Below are 27,567 nucleotides of genomic sequence, written 5' to 3' on the forward strand. Positions count from 1 at the left end.
CTGAAAGAGGGATATTGGCTACACATCACCACCCTTTGTGCCATTTAGATCTTTGGATCTATTGCTCCATATAGATCCAAATTTCACTCCCATCTAGGAAAATCTCCTCCAGAATTCTTTTCTTTTGCTGAGAAATTTATGAAAGGAACATTAATGGAATGAACTATAGGTCCTTACTTCTGCAGCTGGTCTTATACCCTCACCTGCCTCCTCTGCTATTCACATGCTATCTACTCCACATTTTTCTTATCCTCAGCTCACACTTCTGCTGGTCTCTGTCACTTCTCTGGCAGGGTGACCCAGATCATCATCCCTGAGTACACTTAGCCTAGGTCATCATTCCTCCTCTACTGAACACAGAATGCAATGCTCAGCTATGGTACTGCACTTGTCTACATAAATTGTGCCATCAAAACTGAACAAAAGATTACCAGTGGATCACTTGGAAGGTGCCAAAGACATTCCTCTCTCCTTCCATTTTGTAACAACATTGAGAGAGAGAAGCAGCAAACTTTCCCAAGCGGTCACTGTGAACAATGGTAAATCTCCCACTCTCTTCTACCCTTGATCCTCTGTCTGCCAGAGACATGGGATCATATAATGGTCATTGATCTAGAGTGTATGCTGGTGCCCCATCCTTGTAGCTTCAAAAAACTTCTAAAGCTTTTTGTTTCTTTCTTTCTTTTTTCTAAAGCTTTTTCTATTGCTCTATCAGTTTGGCAGGTTCTGGTTGTAATGATTTCATAATTTTTGCTGGATCACTGATTCACATTGTCATGTGTCCATTGCTGCAACCACTGTACTATAAAGTGTCTTCCTTGGTCCAATGCAATGATGACCAGGATTCCATGTTTGTGGATCAACATTCTGTGAGCCCTTGGATAATGGTACTATTTGAGGTCTTAGGAGTAGGAAAGCAAGCCCATATTCAGAATAAGTCTCAGTTCCAGTCAAGAGGAATTGCTCTCTTTCCTAAATGGGAGGGATTCAATGTATTCAATTTGCCACTGTGTGACTATTTGGTCTTCCTGATGGATGGTACCATACTGAGCCTTCAGTGTTGTTCTCTGTTACTGGCAGTTTGGACATTCAGCAGCAGCGGTAGCTATATCAGCCTTGGTCAGAAGGAACTTCTGCTGTTTGGGCTTCTTTATAGTTTCCATCCCTGCCACTACATTTATGCACAATTGTGCCAGTACTTAGGTGGCCAATAGAAGAAGCTGGCTGATGTCAATTGGCTGAATCATTTTGTTGCCTTGGTTATTGGTAGATACCCTCTGTAAGAGTTAATATGTGATACAAAGATCTTCATATCTTGTCTATTTCCATAGTTTCATCCATATGCCTCTTTCCCAGATTTCTTTGTCTTCAATTTTACAAGCTTTCTCCTTCCAACCCCTGACCTATCAGCCAAGCCATTTGGCTATGAATATATGAGTATATTCTTACTTTCGGCCACCTCTCCATACATGCAGAATGAATGACAAGGTACAAAGTCCAAAGTTTGACTACTGGCAAGATGTTAATTTTTGCTCTTTCCAGAGCTAAAGTAGGCAGCCATACAATTTTGGCTTTCATCCATATCCTGAGCTAAACTTTTGATAAACCAAGTTTAACCTTTTTCCTCTCTAAGCAATATGGGAATACCTACACAACTATAGTTGCGAGCTGAGGTAGAGAAACTAGTGAAATAATTTTTGATGCGCCACCTGCTCACACTGTTTACTTGTGCCTTGTACTATTTCTCATGCCCGATCCCTGATGTGCTACTGCCATCCTGTGATGGGTTACTACGAGACCTTATGACTCAGTAGGCCTAACAAAACCAAGCTCATGATGAGAAGTTCTAGTCGCAAGGTCACTCAATACCCATTGCCAGGTGAACGCAGTATTATTAAGGTGTAGAATTATACTATACAATATGACATATAGTTTCCAGCAGATAGCACGGCCTTGCTAGAGAACCCCAGAGAACTATGTCTTGATTCCTCCTATTGCAGTTTGCTGTACACTCTACATGGTGTCTTTCCCACTGCATGTATCTCTAATGCCAGAGTCTGCTGGATTGTACGGCCAAGTGGTAGGGCTGCTTGTACTGTGGCTTGGACCTGCTGCAGAGCCCTTTCCTACTCTAAGCTCCTGTCAAAAGCAGCCTTCTGTGTCCCTCAGCAAATGTGTCAGAGCAGTATCCCTAAGTGTGGACCATGCTACCGCCAGAACCCAAAGATGCCCATGAGACATGGTGGGAATACAAGATGCAATAGTTTATACTTTATTTTAAACCTACCACATAGCACTGGAACACTGGACCCTTAAAATCTCTAATGTGGTAGGTCCCTTAATCCTCAAAGGGTTTTCTCATACTCTGAGGGATGTGCCTGTCCCACATGTCCAATATACTTGCAACTTCTTATTTACCCAGTCTGTTTTAACTGGTCCCTATAATGAACAAATGTGACATTCTACAGAATGTCCAGAAGTCCGGGTCTCTTTGGACTGTATTATGACAGAGGGTAGAAAAGCTAACATAGACTTTGGACAAGCCTATAAACATATATTGTCCTTTCATGAATGTGAATTGCTTCTAGTAAATGTCCCTTAAAGTACTGCTTCAGGTGTATTGTACAGCTATTGGTCTATAATCTTTTAATCTTTATCCAATTTAAAATATGTTCTAAATTTAGTACAATTACTTAGTTCCATAAATTATTTAGATTTGTGCTTTTAATTTCTAAAATTTACGTATCTCTTTTGGATCACTTATTTATCTATTTATTTATTTTTAAATTTATAAGACAGAGAGGAGGGGCAGAGGGAGAGGGAGAAGCAGACTCCCTGCTGAGCAGACAGCCTGACGCGGGGCTCCATCCCAGGACCCTGGTGATCATGACCTGAGCCGAAGGCAGACATGTAACCAATGGAGCCACCCAGGCACCCCTGAATAAGCTTTTGTTATTTATTTCTAATACTAGTGCTTTGTGTCTATATATGAATTTTAAAATGTGATACCTTTAGGCCCAATATGTGGTCAATTTTTGTAAATATTTCAAGTTTACTTAAAAAGAATGGGGATTGGGGTGCCTGGATGACTCAGTGGGTTAAAGACTCTGTCTTCAGCTCAGGTCATAATCCCAGGGTCCTGGGATTGAGCCCCACATCGGGCTCTCTGCTCAGCAGGGAGCCTGCTTCCCTTCCTCTCTCTCTGCCTGCCTCTCTGCCTGCTTGTGATTTCTGTCAAATAAATAAATAAAATCTTAAAAAAAGAATGGGGATTATTTGGTTATAGTTTTATATCATCTCTATAGCCTTGCTATGTTTTTTTTTTTAAGATTTTATTTATTTATTTGACAGAGATCACAAGTAGGCAGAGAAGCAGGCAGAGAGAGGGAGGAAGGGAAGCAGGCTCCCTGCTGAGCAGTGAGCCCGAAGTGGGGCTCGATCCCAGCACTCTGGGATCATGACCTGAGCCGAAGGCAGCGGCTTTACCCACTGAGCCACCCAGGCGCCCCTAAATTGTTATTTTTTTTCAAAGATTTTATTTATCTGACACAGAGAGAGGAAACACAAGCAGGGGAAGTGGGAGAGGGAGAAGCAGGCTTCCCACAGAGCAGGGACCCCATTGTGGGGCTCCATGCAGGGCTCAATCCCAGGACTCTAGGATCATGACCTGAGCCAAAGGCAGGCGCTTAATGATTGAGCCACCCAGGTGCCCCTAACCTTACTAAGTTTAAATCCATTTAGTCAATTATTAAAAATGATGTGTTAAAATTTCTGTGTATTTGTGTATTTATCAATTATTACATATAATTCTATTAATTTTGGTCTTATTTTGAAAATATATGATTAGGTGTCTACGATTTTAGAACTGGTAGATCTTCCTCATGAATTTTTACTTTTATTATTATCTAGTGAAAGGGAGTGAGTTTGAGCATTTCAAGGCTGATCACAGGGGGAAGATATGGCCATAAGGTGGCAGTAGCATACACAAGCTTTATTTGGGTGCTACTTTGAAGGTTTGCTTACTGGGTAAGGCCCCAACACCAGACCATTTAGAGGGAAGGGAACTCCTAGAGGAGTAAGGCATCAGAAAGAGGGCTTATGTGTGTAGGTGGTTTCTGTAGTATAGTAGAGATGTTAACTGTTTGTAACCTATATTGCAATTTTTTCCATATTTATATTATTATTATTAGACTTTATATTTTATCACAAAAACTGTTCATTTTTGCAGCAGTTTTCCCCTGTCATTAGTCTACTTTCTCTCCCTCTCCCCCTGGCTCCCATTCTACCTCTAAGATGATTTTAAAATTTTAGGTGTCACATCAAAGCATGTAGTGTAAATTGGGAATCCAATTTTGTTTTGACTTGAAACACATTTGTCATATATTAAATGTTCATATATATCTGGAGTCACAATTCTACCAATCTTGTTTATTCTTACTTAATGCAATTGCTTTTCTTATATTAGCTGACTTGATTCCGATGGGTTTATAGGGTATGTTGATTATCTGGTGAGTAAAGTCTCTCTCGATGGTCTTTTCTTTTGGGTAGGATTTTCTGACTATTCTTCTATATGAACATTAAGATAACTTAATCCAATTTTTAAATACTCTTGGGATTCTAATGTGAATTTTATTAAATTTATATATTGATTTAATTTTTAATTTTTATTTATCTTTAACCCTGAGATCAAGAGCTGAGCTGAGATCAACAGCGGGACACTTAACTGACTGACCTACCCAGGTGCCCATATATATTAATTTTAAAATATTTATACTTTTACACTAGCAAATTTTTTTCATATGTCTAAATGTCATTCAATTGTTTTAAATAATATTTAAATAATATTTAAATATTTAATATTTAAATAATATTTTCAAAGACCTCCCCTGTGGTCTTTTAACTTCCTTGATAAATTTTAGTTGATACTTATTAATTTTTTTCACTATTGTGATTTTTCCTATTAGCATATCAGGGTGCTTATTGCTATTAAATTTTGTAGATTCATCTTATTTCCAAATACCTTACAAAATCTCTGTTTTTCCTAATGTCTGTTTTCGCAGGTATATAATTACATCAACAGAGTTTTCTATTTTTCCTGTATTTGTACTGATTATTTCACTTTTTTTTAAATTTCACTTTTTAATCTTCTCACATTCACTGGATCCTCCAAGATAATTTTTAATATTATATAATGACAGTAGGCATTCATTCCTGCTAGTTAATGATTTTATTTTCTTAAAAAAATTTTTTGGGGGGTGCCTGGGTGGCTAAGTGGTTTAAGGCCTCTGCCTTCGGCTCAGGTCATGATCCCAGGATCCCAGGATCGAGCCCCACATCAGGTTCTCTGCTCAGCAGGGAGCCTGCTTCCTCCTCTCTCTCTGCCTGCCTTTCTGCCTACTTGTGATATCCGTCTGTCAAATAAATAAATAAATTCTTTAAAAAAATTTTTTTTTAAGATTTTATTTGAGAGAGAATGAGTGAGAGAGATCATGAGAGAGGAGAAGGTCAGAGGGAGAAGCAGACTACCCAAGAAGCTGGGAGCCCGATAGTCCGGAATCATGACCTGAGCCGAAGGCAGTTGCTCAACCAACTGAGCCACCCAGGCGCCCTAATTAATGATTTTAAATGAGCTTGATTTTTGTTTTTTTTTTTTTAAGATTTTATTTAGTTATTTTACATACGGAGAGAGATCACAAGTAGGCAGAGCGGCAGGCAGAGAGAGAGGAGGAAGCAGGCTCTCCACTGAGCAGAGAGCCCGATGCAGGGCTCGATCCCAGGACCTTGGAATAATGACCTAAGCCAAAGGCAGAGGCTTTAACCCACTGAGCCACCCAGGCGCCCCTAAAGGAGTTTGATTTTTAAATACTTGTAGTCTTTTCATAAATACCTTCATTGTTTAAATGGTTTCCCTCAATTTCTATTGAAGAATCTTGATTAGAATCATCATTCTCCAACTGATGTTATTGAATCTTAGCGATAGGTCCTCCAGCATCTATTGATATATTTTCTTCTGATTCATTTATGTAATTGATTGTGTTTTTAATCAATAGATTAGAAATAGAGTTTTAAATTAATAGATTTACTGATCAAAATACTCTTAATTCCTGGAGTGTATTAACCTTTTTCTTATTAACTGTGTTGAATTTTTTAGAATTTATATTGATATGTATAAATGACATTGCTCTGAGTTTTTGTGTGTGTGTTTATCAGCTTTTCATATTGTTATATAACTATATGAAATGAGTTGGTAATTTTTTCCTATTTAAAAAATCAGTAACTTATTTTTCTTACAATCTTAGTACTTTTTACTTTATTTTTTATTTTAGGATTTATTCTATTTTAGAGAGAGAGAGAAGGGATGCTTGGGGAAGTAGGGCAGAGGGAGAGGGAGAGAGAATCACAAGCAGATTCTGCACTGAGCATAGAAACACAATTGGGCTCAATCTGATGAACCTGAGATCAGGACCTGAGCTGAAACCAAGAGTAGGACACTTAAAAGACTGTGCCACTCAGGTGCCCCAAGTACTTTTTAAATTGTGGATTTTAAAAATCGCTTTTAAAAACCTCACTTTTATGTTCTTATTTGATAACCTACTTACGTTTTAAATTCCATCTTGGGTTACTTTTGGTTATTTATGTGTTTCTAGGAAATTATCCATTTCCTCTAAGTTTTTCAACATGTTACTTATATAGTCGTATGCAGCATTTTAAAATGAACATCGTTCTATCTTCATCTTATTTCACTTCTCAGCAGCATTCAACATAGTTGAAGACTGTACTAAGTTTTGCATCTCTTAAATTTGTTGAATGGGCGTTATGGATTCCTATCTTCAGTGTGATAAGGCAGAGGAATGTATGATGAATACTAATGGAAAATTACATAAAATTTGAAAATTTAGTGAATTATTTCTTGACATTTTTTATTTTCTCATGAGTACAGGGTTCGCCTCTGTAATTAGGCAATTTACTACCCTTTTCCCCTTTTCTACATAATGGAAAATTCCAGTCTTATAGGAGAGATCAGGAATTTGTTAACCCTGGCTGATCTCCTTGATAACCGTAAATATTGAATTTGACAACAGAGAATAGAGTCACAGATATACTCTTTTTATAAGCAAAGAATCAAATACTTAAACCAAAGGACAATTAGAGGGTGATGTCATCTCTGAGTAACAACTTAAGTATGCCTCTCTGAACAGATTTCTAGTGTCCTTCAAGACCATAATGAATATAAAATGGCATAATACAATCGGAAATAATATAGACTGTCTCCTTCTTATATTAAAATAATGCTTGCTATGACATGACTCCACTGAACTGGATCTCTGCAAAAGATAAAAGTATTCACTATCTGAACATGTTAAAATAAAGTGAGCTTCCAGGAAGGGACTATCGTGACAAACTACAACACAGCTTCAGATGATGTGGCATAGCAAAAACGAAACAAAACAGCTATGGGAGTCCTCTGCAGTCCAACCTCTGGTGCAAAGGGACCCCTTGACCAGCAAGACAGTCAGTCACAGAACTGCTGCTCTGCGGTTTTTCAAACAAGCATATTTTATCCTCCCAAAGGTGGAAGTCCTCTAACGTGATTTGTGTGGTTTAAATCACTGTTCCTCTAGTTTTCCTCATACTTTAACAAATTAAATTGTGTAGTGAATTACCACCCTTAAACTTGAAAAATGTTTGTAATTGAATGGAAGAATTTCCTATGATAATCCTCCACATATCCAAGAATGACTCAAGGTATTTCCTGCATAAAATTTTCCTCCTGGATATATCACTTAAGTACTAAAATTTTCACTATTTGAAGTGGAAACTGGTATCACCAAATGCAACACATATCCTGTCTTCTTAAATACCATACACTACCTATCGTCATGAGGGACGCCTGGGTGGCTCAGTTGGTTAGGCGGCTGCCTTCGGCTCGGGTCATAATCCCAGTGTCCTGGGATTGAGTCCCACATCGGGCTCCTTGCTCGGCGGGGAGCCTTCTTCTCCCTCTGCCTCTGCCTGCCATTCTGTCTGCCTGTGCTGGCTCGCTCTCCCTCTCTCTCTCTGACAAATTAATAAGATCTTTAAAAAAAAAAATTCGTTATGAAACATCATTTGTATAATTTGATCACAGAGATGCTCTCAGGGACTGTGGTGTGCAGGGTCCTATGTTAAATTCTCAAGCTGCCATGCTTTTAATGTTCACATTAAATTTATTGTTTGGGTCCCTCCCCTGCTCTCAGCTGTTACATTTTATTGTTTACCTGCCACTAGCCAAGACCCTGTCTATTCTTTGTTTTTTGTTTTTGTTTTTTTAAGGAGCAGAAACCAGATAACCAAATTTATCGGAATTAGTTGTGAAGTAAGAATACGCAGACTCTGAGGAAGGGGACCCGAGGCACTCAATTTTTAGATGTTTCTGGTAGTTAGTTAATAAGATATCCACCATAATTTAAGAACCCTAATGAACAGTAGAGTTTTCAAAAATCTCTTTGCAGAGGGAGAGTCTGACAGCATGCTTCTACTGGGAAACTATAGGAATCGCAATAAGGAAGGTAGAACTCTATGGATCAGCAACTGGCTTAAGTAGCTTCCCATAAACTTATTAACAAATTAGGTTACAAAATACAAAAGCAGTTCAATGAATCATCACATGAGGCACTGAACTCAAAGCTGAATTGTAAGGTGCTTTCACAATACAACTTCCTTAATTACACATATGAATGAGTCATTAATACCTTAAGCCTGCTCAACACTTTTGGATACCTGACATTTATGTAATGGTGGTGCTCATCTGCTAAGTAAAGCAATGAGCAATTCCCTGGGTAAGGAGAAACAGACCTCAAAACAATCTCGTGACAGTGATAGCGTTGTTTCTTAAAGGTTCTAGAAACCCAAGATAGGTATTTCAAGAGCTGTTATTGTCTGTTGTAACAATTAAGAAGCAGTTACTAGATATCCATTTTTTAAAAGCAGACAGAATTCTGTGAATTTACAAGAGGAAGTGACAGCAACTGACAATAATGCTTATGTAAAGGGAGTCATTAAAATAACAGCTTGCTACCAGCCCCAGGCTTCTGAAAAATCTGTACAGGTAGGAAAATATTTGGACACAGCTCTTTAACATATTTTAAAAGTTGAAAATGTGGGGAGCAAAACTATCCTGAGAGTATAGCCCTGATACTTCTGGGGTGTTAAAGTTACCTTTTATGAGATAATTAGTTTTCCAATTCATTATATATGTTTGGTTGACAAAACTTAAACTTGATAATTTCATTTTAGTCTCCACATTTTTAGGAAATTTTACCTTCTGTGAAATCTAAATATGGGAACCATTAGAATATACACGTTGTGCTGCAGTAAATAATTTTAAAGAAAAGCATTTTATGACCACAGACCAGGGATATTCAAACTTTTGATACAGAAGATTTTTCCCAAAGTCTTATGATCAGCTATGGAAAAATACTTGCTTCATCTGACAGTAAAGCCCCTTAAGAGCGTCGAAGAGAAGGCTGTAGGACAGAATACCCAGAGCCAGTGACAACAGGGGTAGATTGCTCCCTCTTCATACATGAGGAAAGAGCAACTATTTTGTACATATGCCTTGTAAAACTTCTCAAAATTGCAACTGCCTTTCTAACTCTAACTTTAAAATTCCTGCTGTTGGGGCGCCTGGGTGGCTCAGTGGGTTAGAGCCTCTGCCTTAGGCTGCAGTCATGAACCTAGGATCCTGGGATGGAGCCCCCCCCACCCCTACATGACCCCCCCCCCCCCCCCCGCATTGGCGCTATGCTCAGCAGGGAGTCTGCTTCCCCGTGTCTCTCTGCCTGCTTATGATTTCTCTGTCAAATAGATAAAATCTTAAAAATAAATAAATAAATAAAAGTAAAATTCCTGCCGTTGGTCACAAGAGTCAAGATCAAAGATCACACAATAGAACCTACTGACATTACACATAATAAATTACAAATCTACATACCAGACTTAGTGCAGGGTCTTGTATATATGCATGCTATTAACTTTGATTATTATTGGGAGAATTAAATATGTTGGCCTCCTGTACCTTCCTTGTATATAAAAAAGACACAGTAAACTGACAGGATTGTACCTTTAATAGACGACGTAAGGATAGCTATTAATGTAAGAACTATGATACACAATAAAACCAAATAGACTTAGGCTAAAAAATTACAAAAGTTTTAAGATTCTCCAATAAGTTAATTTTGCAACCTTTTCGTATTTTATGCTTTATTGGCTTACACTGTTATAAAGAGAAAAATGTAAAGGATTTTGAACACTAATTTATCATTTTAATATGAATTCAGATGTTTTTTATGTTTATTTCTAATTAACCTTCAAATTGCAGCAGCTTGGGAGTTTAAGTATTCTTGCCACCCCATTCCACTCTGTCACTGAGTGGAAAGTTCAAGATACTTTTACAAAACACACACCTAAACAAACATAAACAAGCCTTTTATAAAGTAAACACATTTTTTATAATGCATATAACTGTTCCTTTTTGGAACTTTCTATATCCAGTTCATGTCTTTTCAGAAACTGGGATATTCACACTTACTAGACACAGTCTTTATAAAGCAAAGCATTTATCTCTTTAAAAACTCAAGTAATTCTTGAAAGCAGTGTTTTTCTTATTGATCTGAAAAGAATGGAGAATGGAAGGCCAAGAGGAAAAATCACTTCAAATGATCAAAACAGAAGGGGACTGAAAAATAATATATTTAACAGTGTATGTAGGGAGAAAAACTTTAATTGTAGATTCTGTAGAAAATATTGAAATTCAGAGGAATAGCTTTGGACTCACTACCAAAACATATTTTTCTCAGTTAGGTAAAACCAAGACTGTTGGTTTTATTCAGGAAGATACATTAAGAATGAAAGGGGTGTACAATTTAACCTCTATATAAATGACTGAATATACAAAATATCAAATATGAACAGTAGTGTAGCAAGAAAATAAATTGGCAGAAATAATTACTCAACCAGTAGCAATCATTAAGACCACCATTTGAAAGACCCTCTATACACAAAGAATGAAAAAATATTGTTATAAGATTTTACAGCACACAACCGAATTCAATCCTAATTCATTACTATTATACTTCTTTCTTCTTCAGTATTAGTGGACCCACATTATCTCCTGTCAATTCATTATGTTTATTATGTGAACCATCACAGGCAGGAAACTAGAAAGGAAAAAGAGTTACAAGTGTTATTTTATTTATTTTTTTCTTTATTATAATTTTTAATTTTTTATTAACATATAATGTATTACAAGTGTTATTTTTAAAATGATTTAATAAGTAGGAATATTTATGGAATGTTCTTATAAAGAAATTACATAACTTTGAAATAGATCATCAGCTTTCCTGAGTAATGTGTATTCTACATCTAACCTAACTCATTCCAATATCAAAGCAAATCTAACAATTTTAAATAATGTATTATTTGATACAGATTTTCAATAAAGAGCTTTGAATTATTTCAAGAGTCAATTAAACAAGTTTAAAGGGGGACCAAAATAAGCCCTTGTTCTCTGTGGAACTCCAAATTAGAGCTTACCTCTTAGTTTATTTAAATTTAAAAAGAATGTACAGTTGACCCTTAAGCAACACAGGTGTGAACTGTGTGGGTCCACGTAACTGTGGATTTTTTTTTCAATAAATCTCTTATATATATATATATGTATATATATATATATATATATTTTTAACCATAGGAAGAGAAAATTTCGTATTTTTTTCTCTAGCTTACTTCATGGTAAGAATAAAGTAAGTAATACATCTCACATACAAGGTATGTGTTGTCTGTTTATGTCATCAGGAAGGCTTCTGGTAAACAGTACGCCATTAAGTTTTGGGAAAGCCAAAAATTATACCCAGATTTGACTGTGCAGGGGGTGGCTGCTCCAACCTCCATGCTGTTCAAGGGTTAATTGCAATTTAAATTCAAAAAACATTACTTCATGTTTTCTTATTATAAAACTCACACATAACATTTTTAAAACAAACTTTAAAAATACATTTAAAAATTCACTCATAAGTAACAATAATCAAGATTTTTTATCTATTTTTCCTCTGCATTTACTGTATTCCTTTTTTAAAAAACAAAATTGGGATCCCACTGAATGTACTGTGCATTTATTAATTATATCATGTTCTCATGTCATTAAAATAGTCTTTAAAAACATGATTTGTAATAGCTTCCTAACATCCCTTAATTTGTATTATGCTATACTTTAATCATTCCCATTTTCAGATACATATCTAGATTATTTCCAGAACTTTGCTATCACAAAAAAATGTTGTGATGAACACTCCCATACTTAAAACTTCAAATAACCTATGATCATAGTACTAGAAGAAAACACATATCACCAGCCACTTGTAATACTCATCACTCCATATTCTTTATTATTTCAACATTAAAAGTCATCCATAATTATAGATGCCATGTATTAGCTTATCTATATATAAGGTACTGTACATACAGCATCTCACCAAATCCTAAAAACTATCTATGATGTTGACTTGACCTATTATTGGGGAAAAAAAAAACCCAACCCTGAACCCTGAACATCAGAGATTTAGGATTAAGTAACTTGCCCAACCAGAGTCACACTATCAGTGGCAGACATGAGCTCTAAAGCATCAGATTTCTATCCTTCCTTGCTGCTGTAACTTTTCTAAAATAGGTACATATCCATCATAAAATGCAAACTTTAACTTAGGAATACAGAATTTCAGAACCCTATGGAAAAATCGTTCATCTCCCAGAACCTCAAAAGTGATGATTTAACAAGCAGAACAACTTTAACTGTGTGGTGTTAGAGTACGTTTGAGCACACATCTTACCGTCTTAGAACGCCAACACCTACAGTAAGCTGCTTTGGTGAGACACAGATCTTCAATGTTTATTTCATTCACCACTTTGGGATTTTCCTTTTGTATTTTAAGATTAATCAAGCTATCCTTCTGTTGTTTTTTCTTCGGGAGGAATGGACGAATTGCAAGGTAGCCAAGTAGTGCAAGTACACCGAGGAAAGGCAGTAACCGAAGCCATTCTGCAACTGAACACGTACAGATTTAAGTGTGCGGCCCTCTCATAACAGAGTTCAAACAGCACGTGTTGTCCTTGAGCTTACTCTTTCCCTATTCTTAACTTCTCATGTTAATCTCAAAACTAACTTATCTAGTAAACACAAACAAGCCACCTATACCTGAGACCACTTCATTTTATCTGTAGGCTAACTTAAGACTTAAAACACAAAACTTGGAGAAATAGATCCTATCTTACGTCAAATATTTTATTTCATTATCCTCACACAAAGTATATTTGTGTTTACTTTGTTTTTGTTTCAGGAATAATGATCACGATTATTACAAACAAAACTGATATATTTTATAGGTTTAGAAAACATTTCCACCATGTCTAAAATCATGTAACAGAATACCCAAAAATGAATATTTTACCCTTGATTTAGGATTTCAGAAAGAACATGTCTTCAGTGCTTTAATTTACATTTTTGGTAAGACATAGTGATTCCTTAAGAAATGTTTCTAGAGGGGCGCCTGGGTGGCTCAGTGGGTTAAAGTCTCTACCTTCGGCTCAGGTCATGATCCCAGGGTCCTGGGATGGAGCCCCTCATTGGGCTCTCTGCTCAGCAGGGAGCCTGCTTCCCCCTCTCTCTCTGCCTGCCTCTCTGCCTACTTGTGATCTCTGTCAAATAAATAAAAATCTTAAAAAAAAAAAAAAGAAAGAAATGTTTCTAAAAGCTACTATTTTAAAGAACTAATTGAAATTTTCATACACTGAATGTTCTCATTATTAGATACATCTTTTTCCCTAAGCGTTCATTAAATGCCTTCGGGAGTACAAAGTACTGTCTTAAGGGGTTAAGTGACTAAATAAAATGGTCCCTATGTCTGTGAAGACAAACACATAACCAAGATTTCAACATTTCAGCATGCGTTCATCAAATGTTGGCTAGTGCCATGCCTCTGTAAGAGAAACATTTCTGTTCTTAAAATGTTATCCTTTGACAATCTTCCACTGAGTGCTTACCTGCTATCTTGCTAAGCACTATGTAGAAATAGCTTAGTCAAGAAAAAAAGAACTAAAGATCATGTGCCAAGGCATGCTAATGAATGTTAACACACTATGCTAAGAGTACAACTGCATTACTTTATTTAATTCTGTTAAGCTGTTTTAAACAGCTATACTTGGTAGGTACCATTATTATATCCATTATTCATGTGGGTAAGCTACAGCTTAATAAGCAGGTTTAGTGCAGGAAATAAATCCTAACCTGTTTTGATTTCATCGAATCCAACAGATTTAAAATTTTATCTGTTCTTCTCTTGGTAAAACTACCCCAGAGATAATTGTTCTTACTATTCAAGTATTAAAGGAAAAAACTGGCTTAGTATGAAGTCTTCCAAAATGAAACTATTTTTGATACACCACCATGCCAAAGTTTCTAAATGAAACACATATCTATATACTATATGAATAGAAACTGTAACAGTGCCTAGCAGAGAAGATATATAATAATTTTTATCAGTAGGTTATGGAAATTGGTAGCCACTCCTTTGAAAAAATATTGCCAACTCAACTTGATAATAGTATATAGTTGAAATCTTTGGGGATATAATCTTTTAGTTGCCAGAATGAAGCTCTGTAAGGACAAGGACCTTACCTATCATGTTCACCATTCTATTCTCATAACCAAAGTGGAGACACCCCATAGATTCTCTGAATGAAGTTCTGGAAATGAAAAGAACTGTTTCTTGAGGAGAAGGGGTCTATCTATAGATCAGTTGTTGTCTAATATAGTAGCCACAAGCCACACTGCTTTGATTTGTACCTGTGATTTTATTTTAACCAGGTATGGTAAGATGACAGACAAGGAGACAACTGCCTTGAAAGAAAAGTTTACTGTTTGTATTCCCAAGAGCAGCTACACGATGTCACACAGAGCCACACAGGAAGTACCAGGTTTGGTCAGGAGGAAGTCAAAAGGAAAACACCCACACAAATCTTGTGTTTTCCATGGAAAAGGTGAAGGAATAATTTCCATGGGCTCTGGGCTATAGGGGTAGTCCCTAGTTGTCTAGTACCTAGCCCTCAGTGATTAGGGCAGGAGAAATACTGGTGTGCTACGTGAGAGCGTTTTAAAGGAGGTGGTTGGTTTGCATATGAAAAGTGTGTTCATAGGGCAGGTTGTTCATTATCTCTAAGAATTAGCTGGGAAGGTGCAGGTTCTTCTTGGCCCTCATGATGTCAAAGCATCATAAAATATAGAAAATTTAAGAACATGATTAAAACACACATAAAGCTATAAACTTTAAATAAATTAAAATTAAGTAAAATTTAAAATTCAGTTTCTAAGACAAACTAGTTACATATCACCAGCTCAATAATGACATGGTACTTGTGGCTACTCTGACAGCCAAAGAACATTTCCATCATGTTTTTTGGATGGCACTGCTACAGACCATTGTTTCAATAAAGTAACATCTCTATAGCATGGCAAGGCTGCTTTGACAGCTTCGGCACCCATCTCTTACCTACCTGAAACCACCCAAAGCTACTATCTAGTAGCTGCCTTCCTGTGTTCTTTGCATAAGGGATTCCTTCTTTCTGCCTCTAGTTTACTGGACTGATTTGTGTAGATCCTTTAAGATTAATGTCATATATTGCCTTCTCCAGAAGTCTTCCTTGATTTCACAAAGCAAAATCTATCACTTCGTCTTGTACTTCCAAGCCCTTTACCTGTTTCTTTTATCACACCATTGTCATCTGCTTATAAAACTGACTCATTTGTCCCTACCACTCTCCCTCACACAAAGTAGATACCTCATAGGTGTTTTATGAATGACTTAATGAATGAATGCAGAGCATAAATCTCAGTCCCTTTCTCACTCACCACACAGTACTTAATTATTTATTTGCACTTATCTTGTAGATCCGGCAATGAATATCTATTGACCCAATACTCAGTAAAATATTTTAAAGTAGTAGATATCCAGTAAATGTTTATTAAATGTAGAGTAAATTTTAAGTATTATTCTGTATATTACAAAATTATAAAGTCATGAGGTTAAATGCTCAAACTCAAAAAGTAAATAGAAATTTAAAGATGAAAACCTTAACCTAGATTCTTAAGTTTGGCATTTCCTATCCTAGCCCACAAATCTCAGGGAAAAAAATGGTGTTAATACTTTTAAAAATCTACTTCAGAAAATGTTCCTTTGACGTACTTAATTCCTCAGTAAAGCATTACTCTGTGATAGTATGGGAATAAAAAGTACTATTACCTCCTACAACAAAGTAATTCAAACAAAAGCCTGAGTACAATCTACTTTCTGAAGGTGATAATCTTCAATTTAATTAAAGAAAAGGTATATAAAGAAAAATAATAAAGACTTTGAAGCTTAATAACTTTAAATGTATTTATTAAGGTTGATTTTTAGCAAACAAATATGAAATACAGAAAAATCAAACAAATTTTTAAAAATTTTAAAACAGCTATTTCCAATGAACCTACCTGATACGTGTTGAGCTATTACAGAAATTTCAGATACTTTGAGGGGAAAACTATTACCTCCTAATTGTCAGGTATAATGTATATTTTGTACAGTGTATTCTTTATTTTTATTGTTTAGGATTATCAAAAACAGCACTTATTTACAAAATTTAGGAAAGTATAAAAATAACTTATAATACTATCAGTCAAGAGTTGATAACATTTTTTTTTTTTTTTGCTCTGTAAAAACGTGTTTTCAATACGTAAAAACCGAGACCATGTTGTATATACAGTCCATATCTTACATTTTTCACTTTATATCAGGAACATTTCCCAATTTTTTAGCATCATTTGGAAACATGAATTTTAACAGCTACATCCATCTATCATGTTCCCCAGTCAGGATGTAAGATCTACAAAAGCAGACACCTTATTTGTCCAGATCACCACTATATCCTCTGTGCCTAAATAATGCTTGCTTCAATTTATTTTATTTTATATTGAGTCATAATTTATAGTATAGACTGTTGAGCTTTGAGTTAAGTGTTATACTGGATGAGTCTTTACACCTACCTATACCTATAAACACTACCTGAAGCAAAATACGGGGTATTTCCCTCACTCTAAAAAGTTTGCTCTTGGAGGCACCTGGATGGCTCAGTGGGTTAAAGCCTCTGCCTTCAGCTCAGGTCATGATCCCAGGGTGGGATCGAGTTGGGCTCTCTGCTCAGCAGGGAGCCTGCTTCCTCCTCTCTCTCTGCTTGCCTCTGCCTACTTGTGATCTCTATCTGTCAAATAAATAAATAAAATCTTTAAAAAAAAAAGTTTGCTCTTGTACAATCAATCCCCTCTGAGTTCCCTTGCCAATTTTAGTACTTAATATATTTTAATGAATTAAGAAATCTGATCTCTTTGCTATTCTTAAACAATTCCAATTTAGTTTTTGACTACACAGTAAGTACCCACGATGTGGAGACAATGTGCTAATGAAAGTGTAGCAGCTTTCTTATCTGTTTCTATGTACCCAGTGCTCAGTACAGTGCCTGGCACAAAAGTAGGATTTCAATACATAATAAATTCACAGTTTATTTGTGGAATAAATCCAAATTTTCAAATACTCGGAATTAGGTTTCTTTGGTCTATAAAACAGAACTACATAATTCATTCATTTGTTCAACAATACAAGTACCCACCACATCCCAAATATTACATTAGGTGCTGGGGATTCAGGCAGATATACAAGGTCCCTGTATACTCATACAGTATACATTTTAGATGAGGAGACAACCACAAACAGGTAAACAAATAAATAAGCAAGATAATTTTAGACTATAGGAAGAGCTATGAAGGAAACAAACAGGATCATATAAGAAAGAGACGATCCCAGGGGCAAAGCAATAGGCTGACTGCAACTTTAGGTAAGGGACACAGGAAGGAAGAAAGATCTTTAAGCCAAGACCTAAAGGAAAAGCAGGGAGCTCAAAGACTTGAGTAAAGAACTTTCAAGGCACAACAAAGAGTATATGTAAAGAAACTTCCAACTTCATAGAACTGTTGGGAGGAATGAATGAATGAAGTTGGAAACCACTCTAGAAACTTTTGAGCACTATGCAAAAGGAAGCTACTAACACATTCCACCCTGAAACTAAAATACTGGTCTCCTCACTCACTCACTATCCTCTAACAGACTTATGTAAACCAAGACTTCAATTAATTTTAACTGAATTGAGTCTGTACCCCATTAAGCTGGGTATTTAAGGTAACTCCCATTAGTATGCACTTGTTTGCCTTTATTCAAGGCTTATGAATGAGAATAGTGTAAGTTAACAGATAAAAATTCTGTTTAAGACATTTAAGAAAAAAATCTGAAGCGCCCTCAAGAAGTGTAAGACCTCACAAACAGATTAGGTGATATGAGAGGTGAAGATACAAAAATTATAAGACATAATCCCTAACCCAAAGACACTTTTCATCTAGAATGGAATACAGATCTATAAAAAAGGATTACAATACTGTATAGTATGTATAATTATAAATAAGCAGTACAGAAGATGACATGCTTAACTCCGCAGGGATGAGCAGACTTTACAGAGAGGATATGGCACCTAACTAGGTTTCTGAAAGATGAGTAAGAGTATAGGAGTCCACAGGCTTATGGGAGGAGGGGCTGTATTTCATACAGAAGAAACAGCATAGGCAAAGGCAGAGATACCAAGATGCATGAAAAGTAACAATACTGCTGGAATATCATAAAACAGGGAAGGACTATACAGGTGACCAGGTGCCAAATGATAAAAATCATCAGGAGGGGCACCTAGGTGACTCAGTCGGTTAAGCGTCTGCCTTCCACTCAGGTTATGACCCCAGGTTCTGGGATGGAGCCTCATGTCAGGTTCCCTGCTCCTTGGGGCGCCTGCTTGCAGCTCTGCCTGCAGCTCCCCCTCTTTCATACTGTGTCAAATGAAGAAATAAAATCTTAAAAAAAAAATCAACAGGTAGGTAATAATCTACTCTGTACATGAAAGGGAACCATTGATATATCTAAATATTAACATAAATAGAAAGCTATTTTCTATGAAATCAGATGGAATTATGGTATCAGATGGAAGATGGACTGGTGGAGAAACAGGTAAGAGCAGACAGGGCTGGTAATGGGAGGACAAAATGCAAGACAATCTGTTAGAAATCCACAGAAATAATTCTGAAAAAAATCATGCAAACTTAAACTGAGGCAGTGGCCATTAAAGTAAAAAGGGCCAAATGGATCCCCTGAAACTGCCTTAACAGTGTATGTGTGCATGCATTTTTTGAGAATAGTTTGATGCTTTCATTGGGAACACCGAGTAGGTCTGTGATCAATCTTCACTTGCCTTGAAGCATAAGAACCACTAACTCAATAAAATTGATAGGATTGGGTGCATGATCAAATATGGAGGAAGTGAGGCTTTTTCTGATTCCCAGATTTCTGGTTTCATTATCTGAATGGATGGAGATACTGGTCTCTAATTTAAAAACAAAACAAAACAGAACATAAGAAGAGCAATTTTTTTTTTTTTAAGAAGAGCAATTTTAATCAGATTAAGACCAGTGTAGTGTTGTAGAAGAAAGGGGAAAATATGAGGTGTTGATATCTTTAAAGAATATAAAAGAGAGGGGCGCTTGGGTGGCTCAGTGGGTTAAACCTCTGCCTCCAGCTCAGGTCATGATCTCAGGATCCTGGGATCAAGCCCCGCATCGGGCTCTCTGCTCAGCAGGGCCCTGCTTCCCCATCTCTCTCTGCCTGCCTCTCTGCCTACTTGTGATTTCTCTTTCTCTGTCAAATAAATAAAATAAAGAATATTAGAGAGAGACTAAAAGGTCAATAGTTAGCAGCAAAAAATTAGGGATACAGAAGGATGGCACAAGTCACAGTTTTCTTTGAAACAGTGAAGTAGTACAGTGTGGAAGCTGCTCTGCAGAGCCTAAAAGATGCCAACTTTCTCTGCCCCCTCATCCCAGAGAAGACAAGGAAAAGATAGAGAAAGAAAAGATACCACTGAGAGAGCTACAGGCAGGGGAAGTGACTTTCTCAGGGAGAGCTCTGTTTCATTTAGGGCAAGGAGGTGCATCTATGAAAAATTATGAAGTAGACAAGCCAGGAGTAGAAGATAACAGTGTGAGAGATCAAGGGTGTGAGAGTGTGGGGTGTAGGTATTTTGGGCTATAATTAAGTCAAGTACATGGACCTTAGTGTGACCTCAACATTCAATCCACTAAAAAGGGACCCAGTTAGGCAACATTCTGCTTACTCATTTGAACGTAAAAGGCTTAAATTTCCTCAAATTTTTTTCTTTCAAATTTTTCACTTCAGAAAGATCTTCCTCCTCTCCAGTGAAGTTTTCCTGTTTCCAATTTTTTTTAAATACCTGTTTCTAAGTTAAAAAAAAAAAAAATCAGACCACACTCATTCTAAAATACCAAGCAGAGTTCTAAATGTGTTTTGTAATATTCTACTTCCCACTATTAAGATAAGCAACAGCCTCAGAAGGTACACTGAAACAACTCATACCATCAGAGTAACAAAATCTACACCAAAAAGAACATTTCAAAGCAACCTGCATAGCAAGCAATTTTCACATAATTTTTTGGAAGTTTAGATACTGTTCAAAGAATCTCCTCAGAGGGGCGCCTGGGTGGCTCAGTGGGTTAAGCCGCTGCCTTCGGCTCAGGTCATGATCTCACCGTCCTGGGATCGAGTCCCGCATCGGGCTCTCTGCTCAGCAGGGAGCCTGCTTCCTCCTTTCTCTCTCTCTCTGCCTGCCTCTCTGCCTACTTGTGATCTCTCTCTGTCAAATAAATAAATAAAATCTTTAAAAAAAAAAAAAAAAAAAAAAAAAAAAAAAAAAAAGAATCTCCTCAGAGAAACAGAATTCAGATAAGGACAGGGCAGATTCAAACTTTTATAAAGATAGGCTACCTATCACCCCCTATTCCTGACCATGATATATAAACAAATACAATGATAAAAACATTTGTAGAAGCACACGTAGACACACATGGATCTCTATTAGGAATAATATTCTAAGAATCTAGGACAGACTTTTGCCATCTCAAAAGGTGGTATATAATGATACTATTATAATAATGTTGGGAACATGGTTGCTGATAGTTTACTAATGTGCTTTCTTATTAGATAAAATAGAAATATTTCTATTTCTGAATTGTAAAAAGAGGAAAGTAAAATATTTTCAAGGGATGGTTTTACTATTGCCACTTAAAATCTAATACGAACTGTTCAGGACCAAAAGCCAATAAAACGAAATTAATGATCAATTTAAAAAACTTTTTTCCATTCATTCTTATGAACAGTGTTTTGGTGTCTAGAATATTTCCTGGACCAAGTACTCAATAAACACCTGATGACTTGAAAAATTTTACACCACAAAGTAGTTAGATGGCACAAAATGTGTTAATGAGACTGAAACTGTTCTCCACAAAGGCTAGTATAATCTTTAATTCTTTAATTACACTGACTTAAATACAGTTGGTCTCACTAGGAAGAGGGAAAAAACTTTTAAAACTTCTGGGAACTATGAAACTCTTTTCCCAAATTCTCAAAAACAGTTTTTTAAGATAAAATTCTTTGATCTTTTAGAAATAATCTCTAGTATTTACATAGTAATAAATGCAACTTTCTAGTTTGAATTTAATAATTTCTTATACATCCCTATTGAGAAAACTCACCTTTTACTCTATTTCTTTAAAAAATATTGTGACAAATTTTACATACACTAAACAGATCTTAGGTGTTTTGCTCTGAGCAGTACAATTAAATATACCCCAGCAGCCTCCACTGAAAACAAAAACATGCAAAATACTCTACCACCCAAGAAAGTATTCTTCTGTCCCTTTCCAGTCTATCCTCCCACCAGTGATGTCTACAAACAAAGATTTTTCACTCAACATTAAGTTTTTTTGAGATTCATCCAGTGGATCAGTAATTCACTCCCTTTTCCGGCTAACCAATATTCCACTCTGTAGTGTAGTATACTACACTTTGTTTATCCACTCTCCTGTTGGTAGATATTTTGGGTGCTTCCAGTTTGGGGCTATTATAAATAAGGTTGCTATAAACATGCCTGTAGAAGTCTTCTTACCCATCTAAGTTTTCAACCCTTTTCCACTTCTAAATTCTTCATTCAAAATTGGCCCTTTCTAGGTAAACAGAGCTAATGCCTTTAAAGCTGTCAGCTCTGACATGCTTGTGTTACTCCAGAAAACATATTGATTATCTTGGGATTCACTGCATTATCTTTAGGAGCAAAACTGTTATGTTTCAAAGAAGCAAACAGAGTCAAGGAGGGAAGAGCTACTACATTCAATTTCACAGCAAGCTTTTAAATCTAGAAGTAAACTACTTCTGACTTCCGCATAGGAGGATTTTGTTGTTGTTCTATTTTAAAAGTTTATACAACAGGGAAAGCTTTTTTAAGGTCAGAGTATTAGAATAGACTACATTTCCAAAGGGCAGAATCATACAAATTTATCTTAAAAGACTCACTGTTAAACATAAGACCTAAACAAAAATAGGTAAGTTGTTTCTAATAGATAAGGACTGTCTGTAAATATTGTATGGTGATTAAGGATCTCCAAGTGTTTACTAAGAATGCAGAGTCATCATGAGAGAGCCAAGTGCTTTTAAAAAAACCACTACATGTAAATAGGGAAGGGGAAAAAAAAGCAATGAAAATGTAAGCCATTACTTCCTTCTAATTTTCAGATAGAAAATGGAAACACTTTTGGTGCCTTAGACATTTTAAACATTTGCTGAAAAGTGGTCCTCCAGGCTATTTCAACAAAAGTCTAAGTATGGATTCTGTAAGTAGCTCAATCAAGACAGATAAATGTAATTTATCTATTATTTAGCTATTACAATCTACTCTGTAGGATAGACTCAGAGTAGAAATTGATCAGTGGGAATTTTCTTCCATAGTGCTTCAAAACAAATTATGCAATTGTTATCTTGTTGTCTAGTATGAAATAGACTACCTCATTTTTTCATAAAGCAGTTATTACAAACGTTTCCTAACAAGCAATACAATAAGAATTAAAATAGACACATTAGAATGGAACTTAAATACATGTTTTTAAGATATTTATCAATGTTGTCACTCTCCCTGAGACAACAGTCCCCACTTTAAATATTCAACAGCTTTGAAGAGGAAGTTACTATTATTGATTTAAGGGAGAAAAACTTTAGGCTAAGTTTCCTTAATGCCTTTAATAGGAATTAAATATTTGTTGACAGTGGAGATTTTGAAGGGGAAAAATAAAAAATGAGAAAAAAAAACACTTCTAAAATCTAGCCATTCAATCAAATTACATACTCTGTATTGTTACAACTACACTGCATTTACAGAAAATTGAAACTAATGTAAAACCAGCCACCAATGGAATCAGCACACATAATTCAGTTTACACTGGACTGCGGTGGGAGTAAGGGGACTTCTTTCTTTCCTGTTAAAAACTTGGCAGTTAATTTGGGCAAATTATTAATATAAGTTGGGAACTGGGAAATAAAGTCACAAAACAATTATATTCTTCTGACCTGGTATTACCACTTTTGTGAATTCATTCAAGGGTATAATTCAAAGGAGGAAAAAACCCTTAACAACTGGTATAGGGCTACTTACCAGAACATTATGAATAAAAGATATATATGCACAAACATTACAAATTTCCAACTGTAGGGGAATGGTTAGGCCTACCATGACGTTAGTCTAAAAAAGGATTATACAGTTGTTAGAAAAAGAGAAATATATTAAAATATGTAAAGTACTAAAGTAAAAGCAATGATAAAGGGAAAAAGTCAAAATTTTATATAACTGCAGAAAATCTATCAGAATTACAGGATCAAAATCTTTTGATGTTTATAAATACTTGAAACATTTTTTCATTTTATGTTACTTTTACCCTGATTCTGAGGTTTGATGCTTCTTTCAATGTTAATTATTCAGTTATCACGCTTTCTATTCAATTACAAGCTTCCTACCAAGCCAGAATTCAAAGGATCTCTAGATTTAGAATGTCCTCTAGTTTACCTCTTCTAAATCTACTATCTGACTCTGCCTTTTTTTAAAAAATATTATCCTTTTTTAGGGACAGTATTCTCTTAAAAAAAAAAAAACAAAAAAACAACCAAACAGAAGCCTTCTGTGTATTGGGGCTGAAATCCATCTCCAAATAATTTTCACTAATTTGGTCCTAGTTCTGTCTTTTGGTCTACAAAGAATATGTTATTCTCCCTCCATCAATAAGCCTTCCAAACGCTATGTTTCATGTCAGCTACCACAGAACTCCAGACTGTTCCAGGCTAAGGAGCCCTATTGATCTTAAAATTACCTTAATGCATGTTTTATTCCCATTCAGGATCTATGAGTTCAAAGTTTGCCAAATCAAAATGGTTGTTTCTCCCCTCACCATCCCAATCAGTCTCAGTCTGGTTTGTAAATACCCCTCTTAGACTGTTAACATCCCAAACCCAACAAAATCTTCCAAGTGTTGGCTGCATTATGGAAATTTTCGTCTTTTAGATGTGAAATCCTGAGTTGTGGGGTTTTTGTTTTGTAAAGAACGGATCTTAAAACCACGATGTTACATATATATTCATTAAATTTCATTATCTAACATTTGGTCTATCGTACTGGCCTTTGAATACCTTTTGGCCAATTTTTCTTTCCTGAACTCAAGTTACCTTAACTACATCCAGGCCCAAGGTAATGGAGTTGACCTCGAATGCCCTCGGGGTACTTCAAGTCTTCCCTGTGGGAATGGAGGTTGTTCTCGGATTTTGTTACCGAATAAAGCTGTCATACACATATTGCGTGTATGGCTCTGTTCCTCCCCGCCCCCTCACTCACTCACACACACACACACACACACACACACACGCTGTGGGTAAAACCCCGCTGAGAGCTGGGACTGTCTGATTGCACAGCGCCTTAGATAACGACGGCTTATCCTACTCTAACACAAACAAGCACACAGCAGTGAGAGATACAGAGAGAGAGATGAAAGATACGGGCTCGCTACCAACTCGGCACTTTCTCTGCAAAAAAACCCGGTCTCCCATCACGAAAGGACTCGGAAAAGGCCCTAGAACAAGGACGAGAGGTGGAATCATCCGCGCTCCGGGGCGGCTGCGCCGGCGCCCGCCCCCGCCGTCTGCGCACAGGGTCACGGAGTAACGCGCCACTCGCCAAGCCCCGCCCCTTGGCCGGGGGAGGTTTAGACCACCCCCCACTCCCACGTTGGGAGACGTGCACGACTGGAGGAAGGCGGGGATTACCTGTGAGCCGGGCGAACCCGGTAATGCTCTCGGGGACAGGAAGCCGCTTTAGATACGCCGGGAGCTGCACCTTCACGATGCGGGCCACGCTCTCCAGCACCATCCTCGCCAGCAGCGTCCACTCCCCTCCCGGCCCGCGCCGTTCTCCGGCCGAGCTGTCGCGCGTGCGCGGAGAGCGGAAGCGCCCGGCGGGCGCCGCGGCCTGGGTCCCGCGGCAGGCAGGAGGGGGCGGCGCTGAGGGCCCCCAGAGGAGAGGTTGACCTGCTGGGCGCCGATTGGCAGCCGGCGAGTGACGTGCGCGCGCCGCGGACGCCAAGGGAGAGCGCGCGGCCGCGAGGTGTGGAGTCGCGGCTGGGATGAGTAACGAGGCCCTCCGGGGAATCTCGGTTTTGAAGAGGGCGCGCGTGCACGTTGGGCCCTTCGCATCTGTAGACGCTCGAGGCCCGCAGAAAGGATACTGTGGCCGATGAGGTAAAGCATGTGAGGGTGCTTTGTAACCGGAAAGCGCCTTTCAAAAGTGAGTTGCTCCTGGCGTCGGTTTTTACTTTGGCGTCTCGTCCCGGCCCCTTTCTTCCCGGAACCGGTCGGGTGCCGGGGCCCTAGGATTGCAAGCTCACCACGACCACCCTCCCCGCCACCCTGCGGTGCCTGACTCCGTTCCCTCACCCCAACAAGCCAGGTTTAAAGAAAAGGTTAGGGGCGCCTGGGTGGCTCAGTGGGTTAAGCCGCTGCCTTCGGCTCAGGTCGTGATCTCAGGGTCCTGGGATCGAGCCCCGCATCGGGCTCTCTGCCCAGCGGGGAGCCTCCTTCCTCCTCTCTCTCTGCCTGCTTATGATCTCTCTGTCAAATAAATAAACAAAATCTTTTAAAAAAAAAAAAAGTTGTTTATGTTAGGATTTCTTTTCAGTTTCCTTTTGAGAGCTTACTGTTGGTTTGGTGAAAGTAGGACCCTGAAGCTTGTTTACTATGAATATGATATTCTCAGATATCCTCGTCCTCTGGATTGTTCTTTTAGAGGTTATCTTTATTATTTTCTTAAAGATTTTATTTGTTTTTATTGTTTGACAGACAGCACAAGCAGAGGGAGCTGCAGGCAGAGGGAGAGGGGGAAGCAGGCTCTCAAGGGAGCAGGGAGCACCAAGAGGGACTTGATCCCAGAGTCCTGGGATCATGACCTGAATCTAAGAAGGCTCTTAACTATCTGAGCCACACAGGAGCCCCTTAGGGGTTATCTTTAATTTCTGTTGATCAGATGTAGAAGTACCCTTGGAGAGATGATGGACCTAGGGGTGGGTTGGGAGTGAGGCAAATTAGGGGAAGAAAAGATTGGAGATAACCTCTAAATACTTTTTTGTTTTGTTTTGTTTAGATTTTATTTATATTTGACAGATCACAAGTAGGCAGAGAGGCAGGCATAGAGAGAGGGGGAAGCAGGCTTCTTGCTGAGCAGATAGCTGGATGCGGGCCCTCATCCCAGGACCCTGAGATCATGACCTGAGCGGAAGGCAGAGGCTTAACCTACTGAGCCACCCAGGTGCCCTAAATACTTTTTTCTTAATTAGAGGCTTTGTAGCCTTGACAAGGCCAAAAAGCAAGCTGTGTTGAGTGAGATTCTTTAGGCTTCTAAGGTTTTTCTTTAAGAGCATTAAAAAATAAATGCTTAAGAGATACAGCGTAGTAAAATGTTAGGGTGCCAAAGGTAGAATCTGATGCGACAACTGTGCAGATCGGTATATATGGGATATCTCCAACACCTGAGAGAGCTTCGTTGTGCCCCTTCCAACCGTGTCTCCTTACCCCACCACCACTACTATTCTGTCTTGCTTTACATGTTCTTGGACTTCGTATAAAAGGAGTTATACAGTATACATAGTTCTTCTTTTGTGATTGGCTTTCCTGAGTTTATGTGGATAGCTGGTTTACTGTTTCCAAGTAGAAGAAATGTAGTGAGTGGAAGTCTTATCCCCATATCTATCTTTTTTTTTTTTTAAGATTTTATTTATTTGTCAGAGAGAAGGAGAGAGAGAGCACGTAAGCAGGCAGAGAGGCAGAGAGAGAAGCAGGCTCCCTGCCGAGCAAGGAGCCCAATGCGGGGCTCGATCCCAGGACTCTGGGATCATAACCTGAGCCTAAGGCAGTGGCTTAACTCACTGAGCCACCCAGGGGTCCCCCTCCCCATATCTATCTTATCTTACCTTTT

General features: G+C 37.7%; 1 protein-coding gene and 1 long non-coding RNA gene across 2 annotated transcripts; both read right to left on the minus strand.

The window, feature by feature from the left end:
• Nucleotides 1-10,088: 10,088 nt before the first annotated feature.
• CISD2 (CDGSH iron sulfur domain 2) lies at nt 10,089-25,645 on the minus strand. The gene is made up of 3 exons (XM_082729052.1): nt 25,368-25,645; nt 12,867-13,081; nt 10,089-11,198 (listed from the first exon to the last, which is right to left on the minus strand). The coding sequence occupies exons 1-3, from the start codon at nt 25,468-25,470 to the stop codon at nt 11,109-11,111; spliced, it is 408 nt and encodes a 135-aa protein (XP_082585178.1). The 5' UTR covers nt 25,471-25,645; the 3' UTR covers nt 10,089-11,108.
• Nucleotides 16,691-25,361, minus strand: LOC309863827. The gene is made up of 2 exons (XR_014311285.1): nt 24,774-25,361; nt 16,691-20,451 (listed from the first exon to the last, which is right to left on the minus strand). It is a non-coding gene; the product is annotated as an uncharacterized lncRNA (long non-coding RNA).
• Nucleotides 25,646-27,567: the final 1,922 nt, after the last annotated feature.

Source organism: Mustela nivalis (assembly GCF_964662115.1).
Source record: "Mustela nivalis genome assembly, chromosome: 4".
NCBI classification, from domain to species: Eukaryota; Metazoa; Chordata; class Mammalia; order Carnivora; family Mustelidae; genus Mustela; species Mustela nivalis.

Bases quoted from the DNA above. Each gene is read 5' to 3' on its own strand.
- CISD2 (XM_082729052.1), bottom strand. From the start codon at position 25,470: ATGGTGCTGGAGAGCGTGGCCCGCATCGTGAAGGTGCAGCTCCCGGCG. The intron at 13,082-25,367 runs GTAATCCCCGCC...GTACGTGTTCAG, and splicing joins CGGGTTCGCCCGGCTCACAG to TTGCAGAATGGCTTCGGTTA. The intron at 11,199-12,866 runs GTAAGATGTGTG...TTTCCTTTCTAG, and splicing joins GGTGTTGGCGTTCTAAGACG to TTTCCTGCCTGTGATGGTTC.